A 12,540-nucleotide genomic window follows, 5' to 3' on the forward strand; every position below is an offset into this window, starting at 1 on the left:
TATTTTAATGTTTAAGGCACACGAGAGCGAAGGAGGTGGAACTTGTACCTTGAGCTGAGAGGACGCTAGGACCCAGCGCTGTGCGGTATGAGGCGGAGCAGCCTGGAGCGCGTTGTTAAGTGAATGAGCGGTGAGCCCCAGGACAGAGGGAGTGGAGTAGAACAGGCATGAAGGGGTCTGCATCAATCCGGTAATAAATAGGGCAGGGAGAGGCTGAGATTTACTGCATCAGCAAGAGAGAAAAAAAAACATCTTCGGGAATGAAAGTAGAGCAGAACAGCCCGACATAGAAATCATAAGGACGGGCCATTAGACAAACAAAGGACAAAGGAACGAGGACAAGGCTGCAGCTGAGATGTGATGTTGGAAAGCTGCTCAGTGACCAGCTGCTGGTGAATCAGGAGAGGGGCTGCAGAACAGTTCCCCCTCTCTTTCCGCCATCAACCTGCGCCCCGGGCTCCTTCTTCGCTCCAAGGGAAGGAAACTCCAAAATTCCAGCTGGGCAACAAACAGCAAAGGCTGGAAGAGCCGAGGGAGAGGGTTAGGGAGCATGTGGAAGCGGCTCAGGTGTCGAGAAGCTGCAGGTGAGTCTCCAGCCGCAGGGATGGTGAGGTGCGGGGATGGGGAGAGGCGTGGTGGGTAGGGGGAGGGGGGTTGCTGCTCAGAGCCCCAGGAAAACCTGCCTCTGCCATCAGAGTTTAGCAGAGCCATCTCGGAGTGTAACTGTCGGGAGCTGTTCGAAGGGAGGACGCAGGTTATGATCAAACACCCACGTCCATCCTCTCCACTGGATCAGACTGGACACCGCTCCAGGGTACTTGTCACAGTTGGGACATTTCAGCTCGCCTGTTTCTGTTAGTACAGATGACCGAGAGCAATCAACAACTCTGGATTCTAAAGAGTTCGAATCCCCCCTTAATGTTCGAGGCTTTCTAAAGCCGCGGCTGGTTTATTTATGGTATATCGGAGGACAACTCCTCGAGTGTGTTGTCAGGGAGCAAGGAGTTTTCACTCCTTCTCCTCGCTGCCTTGATTTCTTCTTCTAAATTTTTATAATCACGTTTCTTGCTTCTTCTGACCGTCCAGATTGCTCACTGAGGCACCGGGGTACAGTTCCACACATCCAATGGGACCACACCCACGATTCTTCAACTTTGAACAATATTGTCAACAGCGAGTAACAATTATACGTCAGACCTCGCTGGCCACCGGTTTGTTAATCCGTTTTTATAAAGTACAGTCACTGTCATAGAGATCTACAGAGAAAAGTTCTTCGGCTAATCGAGTCTGCTCTGGTTAAAAACAACCGCCGAACTATATTAATCCCATTTTCAGCACTTGGCCCGTTAGCCTTGTCTGCCTCGGCATCTCAAATGTACATCTAAATACTGTATGTAGATCCGGAATGTATGATGTTTCTAATCACTTCAGTAACATTAAGTATAGCTCTTACAGATGAAGTTTTCTAAAGGAGATTCTGTTAGTCCTTTATTTAAATATATCCTCGGAAACATCATGCAACCAATGTGCTGTCAGAAGCTCCCTGAAACGCCCTAGACTGAAAGATAGGTGCCATGTCATCTATTGGACGAGATGTATGAAGTGTGAACAAAGAACAGTTTATTTGTTTGTGTAGTTTCTTATTATTGAAGAGCATATCTTTATTTAAAGAGTCATCTGTGGATCAGTGGTAGGACTCTCATCTCTAAGTCAAAGCATTTTTCATTCAACTTCATACAGAAGTCCCGAGTCCTGAACCTCAACAGCCTCAGGGTGTTCTGCACTGCCCGAGGTGCGGTCTTTCAGCTGAGACTTTAAACCAAGATCCCGTTTGCTGTTTCAGGTGAGTGTAAAAGATCCTGGTGCACTATTCAAAGGAGGGTACCCCTCAAGTCCTAGCAAATATTTATTCCAAAACCATAATCACTAAAACACGATGTAATTATGAGAGGCATGTGTAGGGTGCATAGTCGGAGTCTTTTTCCCAGGGTGGAAATGTCAAAAACGGGTGATGGCAGAGATTTAAAGTGAGAGGGTAAAAGTTTGAAAATGTGCGAGGGAAGTTTTTTTTACGCAGAGGGTGATAGATGCCTGAACACGCTGCCAGGGGAGGTTGTTGAGGCTGATATGGTAGCAATGTTTATGAGGCATTTAGGCTGACACATAAAAGGCCGGGGTTCTGAGAAGGGTCACTCGACCCGAAATGTTAACTCTGATTTCTCTCCACAGATGCTGCCAGTTCTGCTGAGCTTTTCCAGCATTTTTTATCCTGATTTCCAGTATTTGCAGTTCTTTCGGTTATTATTTAGGGAATAGTGGGATACGACCATGTACAGGCAAATGGGGTTAAGTTCGAATGCCATAAAGTCGGCACAGACCTGGTGGGCCGAAGGGCCTGTTCAGGCGCTGTACTGTTCTATGTACTTATCATTGCTCTTTGTGTGATGTTGCAGTGTTTCCTGCATTATATTGACTGCACTTCCAATGGCACTGGCTGATAAGCGGCTCGGGTGGCCTGAGGTCATGAAGATTGCTACAGAAGTGTAATTCTTTCTATCGGTTCTCCCCAACAGTTTCAGGGAGTGTCCGAAAATCAATGCAGAATTTACACTAAACAAGTTTTGTTTTCACGTTTCCATGAAAATTGTAGGGCAAAATCTCTGCTTTGACTTGGCCTATGATATTTTTTTGATCCAGGCAAATGCGGAAGAGAAAGAGCATTCAGTCTATTCTATAGTCTATGCATCACCTTCACCCGGAGATGAGTAAGGCTCATACATACAAGCTGGCCTGGTCCCCACATCCCTCAGCCAGCTATCAAGGAAGACCTTCGTTCCTGCTCCCCATCCAGCGGTTTCTTAGATGTTGCACATTAACATAAGAACCGGGGATGCTGGAAATCTGAAACAAAAGCAGACTCAACAGGTCCGGTAGTATATGGGGAGGGAGAAACAGAGTTAAAGTTTCGGGTCCACGAGCCCTCTTCAGGATGTATGCTTTTCTTTCCACTGAGGCTGCCAGACTTGCTCTGCTTCTCCAGCTCTTCAGGTTTTTACCTTAAATCCTTCAAATGTTTTTCCAGCCTCTAGTCTCCTGATTATCGCTGGCCGTTTTGTTTTTGTATTCGCATGTAAGAAGGTGTCCATCCCAAATTTACCTTTAAGTGCCTCGAGACTGTGTCCCCTTGACACATGTTGAGCTGAAAAGACGGTTTGGTTACCGATACTGACCCATATTGAGCATGTGACCTTGGCAGTGGGAAGACATTGTCAGAGAAGCTTTGAGCATGAGAGGATTCGTGTAGTTGGCGATGGAGCCTCACAGTAGGAAGATCAGGGTGTTGGAGTTTGGAAGCCAATGGGGCCGTATTTTCGACATCGACACATTGTGATCTGTAGACGCCACCGAAATTGCCCCTTTGCCAAGAACGTGCTACATGTCAGGATCTAGCAATGTTTCAAGGAGCGCTATGATTGATAATAGCCTCCTGTGTATGTCAGATTTAAATGAAAAAAAGTTACAGCTGGTGAAATTATCAAGAATGTCAAATTACAGAACGTAACCTAGTGGCTTCAACATTGCTGGTCGGAACATTATTGAAATCGGGTCTTTGGGTAAAAAGGATTAGTCAAGGAGAGCCTTGGTGAGCAACGTGATGAATCAAGGTGGTTTCCATTATGTTTTTCTCCCATTTATTTGTCAGTTTATTCCTCGGTTTGATGTGATTGAGATCCTATTGGATTTTGTTCCTGAGATGGCGGTTGTTTTATTATTTCCTATCGCATGGTTTTGTTGCACTAGCTTCTCCTTTCCACTTTAATTGCGTCTGGTTGCCATTGCTATTATGTCTCTCTCTGCCAGACCCAGTGTGCAAAGGATGCTCTTGCATGGACTCTGCTTTGGATGGCTTTGGTTTGGTGGGTTGTCCTCCTTTCCAGCCTCTGCAGCACTCAAACAGCAACAAATTAGATTCAAAAATATCCCACGATCCATCGAGTTCACCTTCTGTTATCCGGATAGCACAGCCATCAGTCTCCATCAGTTAGTTTAACACACAAGGTGAGGAAACTGCCAGTGGTGGCGAACATTGTGAAGCATGGACCCAGAGACACCTGCTGTTCTCAAGCACTTCAAGCCTCAATTAGCAGATGTCAGGTTTCAAACGTCTCATGCGCTGTAATCCAGATTATTGTTTCCTGGATTTATTTCAATGAAGTTGTGGGTCCTCCAACAGTGCTCAGAGGCTGTAGCCTAATATGAAAGTGAGTGAACTTTGCAGCAGAACACCATTACTAAGACGGTGTGCGGAACAAACCAGCAGGAGTGCGGTGATGTAAACTAAAAACGGGTGTTGGAGTGTGTGGCTCTGCATTTCAACAGGGATAGAAGTCCATGGATCAACCTGTGTAACACAGCATTGTGAAATATCATGTAGCAAAGGCCGAAAGAGCTTTTCTGGTAGATAATAACAACCAACATAACAGTGAGCCACATAGATGTGCTCTCACTGAGCTGGGGCAGTGGCTTGAGCTGGATTGATGGCCTCGGCCTTTCTGGGTTTGTGAAGTAATGGGAAAACATTCCGTTCGTCTGTGCTCGCCACCCCCGTGTGTGTGCGTTTGTGTGTGTCCAGTGAGCAAGGACAGCCTTGGGCTCGGCTCTGACTTCTGTCGAGTCGAGGTTCACTCCTGACGAAAGCCATTGAGCAACTCTTGGAACGTACCCATGGAGCTGTACCCCAGCATTCTGAGTTAGTGTCTTCTGGAGGGTCGGCGGAAAACTGGAATCAGGTAAAGGACTGGTAAAAATAGCTTCCAAAATGCTGAACGTGTTAATTAGTTGATGAAATCGGTTGCTGGTTGATAAATTTCTGTGCTGAATTTCCAAAAGCCTCGGTGAACTGAGCTGACGCAAAGAACAGAAATATGTCATGTCCTTAGAGATTGGAAGTGAAGTGGAGCAAGAGAGAGAGATTGGGGAGGTGGGGGGCTCCAGCTCACGCCACGGCACTTCAGCTGACTGGCTCCGATTTATGTTTGCAGTTAAGTGACTCAGATGGAGTTGCTGTATCTGGGTTTGATCGAGATGAAGTCTGTTTCCGCTTGTGCAGACCCTCTCTGCTGAAGCCTTCTCCCTCACCGAGCTGTCCTTCCCTTGTGGTTCCCTGTTTACTATCGCCCAGAGCTCATGGCCAGAGATCGTCCGCATTCCGAGGGTTATGCAGGCTGTGATCGCAGTCCGCAGGCAGTTCGCGTCGGGGACACTGTGGTGATGGGGTGGCTTGAGCTCACAGGAAGACCTTGACTTCGTTTAACTGGATACTGACACCTCCCCCCCCCCCCGCCCAATGAAAGGGCAGGTACTGCAGCGCCTCCTGGTGCGAAATGAGCTAAACAAATAAGCTCGTCTTCTGACAGACTGGCGAGTGCTGGTTTGCAGGGATTGGGTTACAGAATATGAGGAAATTGTGAAGTTGGATGGATAACTAACAATCTCATTCCACTCACTGCCATCCGAGACATGGGGTTTACCGCAACAGTGGGTGATTGTGGGTGACATTGAGCTGTAGGTCAGGCTTGAGTCCCCCCGACAACTGTGCTCCAAGCACGAGATCGTGGGTCCCTCCATGGCATTGTCCTTGTGGTTTGGGGGTTTTAAATTGAATGAATGGGGCGGGGTTGAGATTTGTGCCGACGCCGCAGGGGCTTCGTGAGCCATTTCTGAACTGCCTACTCCTCCGGGCGAATGATTTGGTAATCTGCTGTTTCTTTTGTTGACTTGTCTTCAGTGCAAGGATGAATGTCTGCGGGACTGAGCAGGACCTGAGCCGAAGCTCACTTGGCACGGTGGGCGACACGGAGGATCTGCAGGCAATGACCGTGCGCAGTCTGTCGGCGTCAGATATTCACAAACATTATGATTTCATCCGAGAGCTGGGCAAGGGGACGTACGGCAGGGTGGAGCTCGTCATTCACAAAAACGCAGGTAAACTTCAGGCAAACACGAACAGTTGCCAGCGCTTGGTGCCTTCAGTCAGTGTGCGAAATGGTCAGGATAGACCCTGGTCACTGACCGCTGTGCTGACCAGCAGCCAGAAGTTTGGCTGTCTTCTGGGGATAGCCTTGAGGAGAAGAACAAGGCTGAGACAGAGCTCTAGTCTATGGCCAAAACTTCACTCTCCCTCAACTGGGGAGGGAGTCAGAACGGAAGAGGTCACTCAAAGAATTGGAAGGTGGAAATAAGGCGACGGCTTGGAAAGTGAATAGAAGGGACCGATATAATAGGAAGAAAGTGGATGGTTTGGGATTTAGTACGGGACAAAAGAACATCGATTGGACTATTACTGTGTGTAGTTCAGAACATTCCAGCTAACAAACTAGAAAGATTCACAAGTATTCGCTATTAAAAGCCCGCATATATAGTACTTAAATTAGCAAATGAGTTCAAAATGGAGTTAGAAATTCCTGGGGGATGGCAGCCTTGGTAGTCTTCCGATAAACAAAACACGGTTTGGACATCACTGTGGTAGTCTCTGCTTACATACACTCTTTCCTGTTTAGAAAGCAGCGGCAACTCCCAACAGGAACTGATTTCCCTGCGTTCTCGGCATCTCTCTGTTCGTCTCTTTCTCTGTGTCTTTGATTCTCATTCTAACATATACTCTTTTATCCGCTGTTTTGATATGTATTACACAATAGTGTTTTTTTGTTGGATGTGCTGGGAACTGTGGTTTTTCAAAGCAAAAGTGTATGTTCCGCAGCCAAAAGAGAAATGCTGGAAAATCTCAGCAGGTCTGGCAGCATCTGTAAGGAGAGAACAGAGCTGACGTTTCGAGTCTAACTGAGCTTTGACAAAGGGTCAGTTAGACTCGAAACGTCAGCTCTTTTCTCTCCTTACAGATGCTGCCAGACTTGCTGAGATTTTCCAGCATTTTCTATTGGTTTCAGATTCCAGCATCCGCAGTAATTTGCTTTCATTGTGTATGTTCCACAGGTTGTATGGACTAGCAAAGGCTCCCTTCTTTCCCCATCACGCCAATAGGAAAGGATGATTGGATGAGTGGGTTGTGGTGGAGAGATATGGTGAGACAGTGGGGATTGAGGAACACCTGGTTTCAGGGATAAGGTGAGACAGTAAGTTGAGAGATACGGTGAAAAATTGCGTTGAGGGATTTGGTGAGGCAGTGGATTGAGAGATACGGTGAGACAGTGGGTTGAGGGATATGGTACGACAGTGCGCTGAAGGATATGGTCAGACAGTAGGGGTTGAACGATACGGTGAGACAGTGCGTTGAAGGATATGGTCAGACAGTAGGGGTTGAACGATACGGTGAGACAGTGGGTTGAGGGATACGGTACGACAGTGCGCTGAAGGATATGGTCAGACAGTAGGGGTTAAACGATACGGTGATACAGTGGGTTGAGGGATATGGTGAAACAGTGAGGGTTTGGGCCACATGAAGAGTGGATTGTTCTGTCTGTTGAGATTACTGCATCTCTGTGGACTGAATTTGCGTATAGAGGAAACCTCACTGGGGTGGATTGAGTTTAGCACTCCAGACATTCAGTGTCTTCAAAAAGCAGTCAGAACTGAAACCATTTTTAATCTCCTGTCTCTGCTCAATTGTTGCTAAGGCAACATGGCACATTTCATAGAAAGACCAGGGAGAAAGCCAAGGAACGTAAAGCAGTCTGTGCTTGTCCTGCATTCAGTGTCTCGCTGACAAAGAGCTTGTGTTTACTGCAATGAGTGCTGCCTTCAGTTCTTTCACTATCCATTCACTAGCATTGTGAACACTCATCTTCATCTCTATTGTTCACTGCCTTTCTTTAACATGGAGCTGAATGTTCAACAATACTAACAAAGGAAACTGGCAGGAGTACACTGAGTGTTTAACAAAACACAGCGTTAAAGATTAGGAATGTGCAATCAAAGATCTCTGCTGTCGACTCTGTTATAAATTGGTTGATTCGACCGCTAATTTTAATTAGCCTATTTTTTTCACTGATGTAAGATGGACTCTATAATTAGGTCAGTTTGAGCTTCCTGGCAGCGAGTCTGCAGCTGTAACTGAGGCTGAGGAGTGCCAGAGATTAACCCTGTGAATACAAATTGCTCACTGTCATTTCCTTAACTCCATATCTTCAGTCACTTCACGTTAACTATAACCCCACTTGATTTTTTAATACAGTATTAATCCCATGAGAGCAATGCTTTCATCTGCAGTATACCAGGTGTCAGGGGTGGAAAATGGCCCTAAACAAGGTAATCACTGACGCCCACAATTTGCAGTGTGATTAATTGGAAGCAAAAGAGTCGAAAAGTATAAACTGCATGGATAGAAAGATGAAGGGAAAGCATGAAGAAGGTGAGACTTTTTAAATGGAAGCTGCAGAGAAACACTAATCCTCACTTAATTTCAAGCAGCAGTTTTCAAATGGTTTTGTATCAGAATTCGTTGCTTGTGATCAAGCCCTTACATATTACTTGTTGGAAAAAACTCCACTTCATTCACAAACAGCAAGTAAAAAGAATATATTTTGGATCCCAGTGTCATTGGCTACATTTGTCATAGAAACAGAAAATTGGAACAGGAGTAGGCCATTAGGTCCATCAAGCTTTCTCTGCTATTGGACATGATCTTGGCTGATACTCCATCACAGCAAAATACTCATACTCTCTCCCCATACCCCTTGATATCTTTGGTCTCTACAAACCTACTTATTTCTTTCTAAAGTATTTCAGTTACTTGATCCCCATAGCCTTCTGTGGTAGAGATTTCCATAGGGTCACCATGCTCTAAGTTAAGGAAAGTCTCCTCATCTCAGTCCTAGATGGTCAACCATATATTCTGAAACTGTGACCCCCTTGTTCTGAACTACCTAGCCAGGGAATCATCATCCCTGCATCCTGTCTCTTCAGCCCTGTCAGAATTTTTAAAGTTTTAATGGGATGCCTGGTCATTCCTCTAAACACCAGTGAGTATAATAATAGCTGAGCTGCCTTCCCATGCCTTAAATTTCTTCCATTCCATTTACTTCCTCTAGTTTAAAGAATATTAACTGTGTACCAGAGACCTTACCTTAGCTCTTATACTTTAAACACTCTGACTCCAAACCAAAGACCAAACAGTAGAAATACTCATCTGATCTTACTTACTTAGACCACCAATTGTCCGAAGCTGCCTCTCAGTCCCACACGTGGAAACTTATGCTCTCCTTGCAGTGTTCACTTTGAATATTTTAAAATTCCTCGTACAGAATGTGGTTTGTAATTTGTAGGTTCAAGCCCCACTCTTGGTACTTGAAGACATATTATAGTCTGACATTTTTGCAAGTTATTGAGGGAGTCTGAAGCATCAGACTTTATGCTGGAATTTAAAGTGGATTTTTTCGTTCTATTTAAAAAAGGTAAGGAGTTTGCCTGGTGTCCTCCTTCAATAAATGTTATCAAAAAATGTATTAACTGGTTAAAAGCAAATTACTGCAGATACTGAAATCTGAAACCAAAAGAGAAAATGCTGGAAAATCTCAGCAAGTCTGGCAGTATCTGTAAGGAGAGAAAAGAGCTAATGTTTCGAGTCTAATTGACCCTTTGTCAAAGCTGGTTACCTGCTGTTTGTAGGATGTTCTTGGTGTGGATTAACTGCCACATTTCTCCCCATAAAACAGTTATTGCAGCTTCAAATCAAATGGTTTTGTAAAATGTTGATAATATCACTTTGCCGTGACTCCAGTATAAATACTGTATTTTTGACCCTCATTTCGGGTCTGGTATTTTGTTAAATATAACTGGGGTACACTAAAATTCCTGACAGTGGCAACCCCCATGATATGCTGTGTGCAGTCAGTATCTCCTGTTCAAGTTACTACTCTCACTACATTTATTTTGTCTTCACTATTGTAGAAAATATTGGGAACTACTCGATGAATGCCTCTTCACCCAGACTTTGGGTTTTATTATAACTTGGTGTTATATTCCATAAGTTTCCTATCCCTAGAAGGCACTGATTTCCTTCACCATCACACCTCGTTGCTGCCTGGGTCAGTCTCACATACCCAATTCTTCTTACAGTATTCTTTCTTTTTTTTTCTCTCTGCAGGAACCAAAATGGCTTTAAAGTTTTTGAATAAAAACAAAACAAAGCTGAAGAATTTTTTGAAAGAGTACAGCGTCACTAACAATCTCTCATCCAACCCCTTCATTATCAAGGTCTTTGACATTGTCTTTGAGACTGAAGATTGCTATGTGTTTGGTCAGGAGTACGCTCCAGGTGGAGATTTGTTTGACATCATTCCTCCCCAGGTGAGGGACTAGAAATTTCCAGAATTGTTTTTACAGAGAAATAAAATATTTGTCCAATCTTGTAGCCATAGAAGCTGTTTCAGGTCAGATACAGGTTAATTACCATTTGGGCAAAGATAAGGGTTGTGAACAGCAGTTTCTATTTCATTATGAATAAATTACTGGAAACAGTCATTGTCAAGGTGAATAATAGACTCATATAGTGGGAAAATGGCAGCTTGGTTTTAGGGTATGGTGTGTTGGGGCTGTTATTGCAGTACAGCTAGTTGTCATTTATACTGCTCTGTTAACTCTAGTACTTCATTGAGAGGCCCAGGTGGAACTTTAGTGTTTCCATATTTCCAATTCATCGCATTTGAATCTGAACCTTGGCCTTGACTCTCTCTCAAGCATGACCCATGATGTTTATATGAATAATGCTTTGTGAAGTGTCAGACCAGCCAGCAGACCATTCTCCCAAATGAAACATGTAGCCTTTGGTGGTTCATGTAAAGCTAAGTAAATAAAGGCAAAGCATAACTTGCACTTCAGCCATCTGTGTATGGTTCACAGAGGGGACATGAATCCAGCTGAATGAACACGTAGAGTCATAGAGGTGTACAGCACAGAAACAGAGCCTTTGGTTCAACTCCTCCATGTCAACCAGATATCCTAAATAAACCAAGGCCCATTTGCCAGCAGTTGGCCCATATCCACCCAAAGCTTTCCTATTCATGTACCCATATAGATGCCTTTTAAATGTTGTAATTGTACCAGCCTCCACTACTTTCTTTGGCAGCTCATTCCATACATGCACCATCCTGTGTGAAAAAGTTGCCCCTTAGGTCCATTTTAAATTTTTCTCCTCTCACCATAAACGCATGCCCACTAGTCCCCTTTGGACTCCTCTACCATGGGAAAAGGGCCTTGGCTATTCACTCTATCTATGCCCTCATGATTGTATAAACCTCTATAAGGTCACCCATCAGCCTTTGACGCTCCAGGGAAAATAGCCTCAGTCTCTTCAGCCTCCTCCTATAGCTCAAACCCTCCAACCCTGGCAACATTCTTGTAAATTCTTTCTGCACCCTTTCAAGTTTCATATGTTCATAAGATATAGGAGCAGAATTAAGCCATTTGGCCCATCAGGTCTGCTCTGCCATTCGATCATGGCTGATATGCTCCCCACTCTAATTTTCCTGCCTTCTCCCCATAACCCTTCAACCGTTTATCAAGTAAAAATTTGTCAAACTTCTCCTTAAATTTACTCACTGTCTCAGCATCCGCTGGACTTTGGGATAGTGAATTCCACAGATTCACAGCCCTTTGGGAGAAGTAGTTTCTCCTCAACTCAAGGTTGGGTTAGTAAGTTTGCCAATGACACAAAGGTGGGTGGTGTTATAGATAGTGTTGAGGGCCGTTATAGTCTTATCCTCAGTCTATACCTTCTCATCCTAGAATGCACCACAAGAGGAAGCATCCACACCACATTTATTCTATCCATACCTTTATTATCTTAAATACCTTGATTTGATCTCCCCTCATTCTTCTAAATTCCAGAAAGTATAGACCTAAACTGTTCAATCTCTCTTCATACGACAATACCCTCATCTCTGGGATCAATCTAGTGAACCTCCTCTGAACTATTTCCAATGCCACAACATCTTTCCTCAAATAAGGCAACCAAAAGGAGTGTCCGGAATAAGAGTGATGAACTTAGTGAATGGATCAGTACTTGGAACTACGACGTTGTGGCCATAATGGAGATATGGATTTCAGAGGGACAGGAATGGTTGCAGGATGTTCCAAGGTTTAGATATTTCACAAAGAATGGGTGGGGGTAAAAGAGGAGGAGAAGTATCATTGTTAATTAGAGAGTGATCATGGCTGAAGAAAAGGAGGTTGTTGAGGACGGTTTATCTACTGAGTCAGAATGCGTGCAAGTCAGTAACAGGAAACTAGTCAAGCAGTGGATGTGGTGTATATGGATTTCAGCAAGGCATTTAATAAGGTTCCCCATGATAGGCTCATTCAGAAAGTTAGGAGGTTTGGGAGACAGGGAAATTTGGCTGTCTGGAAACAGAATTGGCTGGCCAGAAGAAGAGTGATAGTGGATGGAAAGTATTCCGCCTGGAGGTCAGTGACCAGTGGTGTTCCACAGTGATCTGTTCTTGGGACTCTGCTCTTTGTAGTTTTTATAAATGACTTGGATAAAGAAGTGGAAGGTTGGGTTAGTAAGTTTGCCAATGACACGAA

At 44.5% G+C, this 12,540-nt stretch overlaps 1 protein-coding gene across 1 annotated transcript in view; it reads left to right on the plus strand.

The window, feature by feature from the left end:
* The first annotated feature begins 550 nt into the window (after positions 1 to 550).
* Positions 551 to 12,540, plus strand: part of LOC132825588 (serine/threonine-protein kinase SBK1-like) — a 32,678-nt gene continuing 20,688 nt past the window's right edge. The window contains exons 1-5 of the mRNA XM_060840968.1: positions 551 to 584; positions 696 to 814; positions 5,111 to 5,268; positions 5,789 to 5,985; positions 10,103 to 10,305. Of these exons, the coding sequence (XP_060696951.1) occupies positions 551 to 584; positions 696 to 814; positions 5,111 to 5,268; positions 5,789 to 5,985; positions 10,103 to 10,305 (711 nt within the window). The remainder of the gene's footprint in view (positions 585 to 695; positions 815 to 5,110; positions 5,269 to 5,788; positions 5,986 to 10,102; positions 10,306 to 12,540) is intronic.

This window comes from Hemiscyllium ocellatum, chromosome 20, assembly GCF_020745735.1.
Source record: "Hemiscyllium ocellatum isolate sHemOce1 chromosome 20, sHemOce1.pat.X.cur, whole genome shotgun sequence".
Taxonomy (NCBI): domain Eukaryota; kingdom Metazoa; phylum Chordata; class Chondrichthyes; order Orectolobiformes; family Hemiscylliidae; genus Hemiscyllium; species Hemiscyllium ocellatum.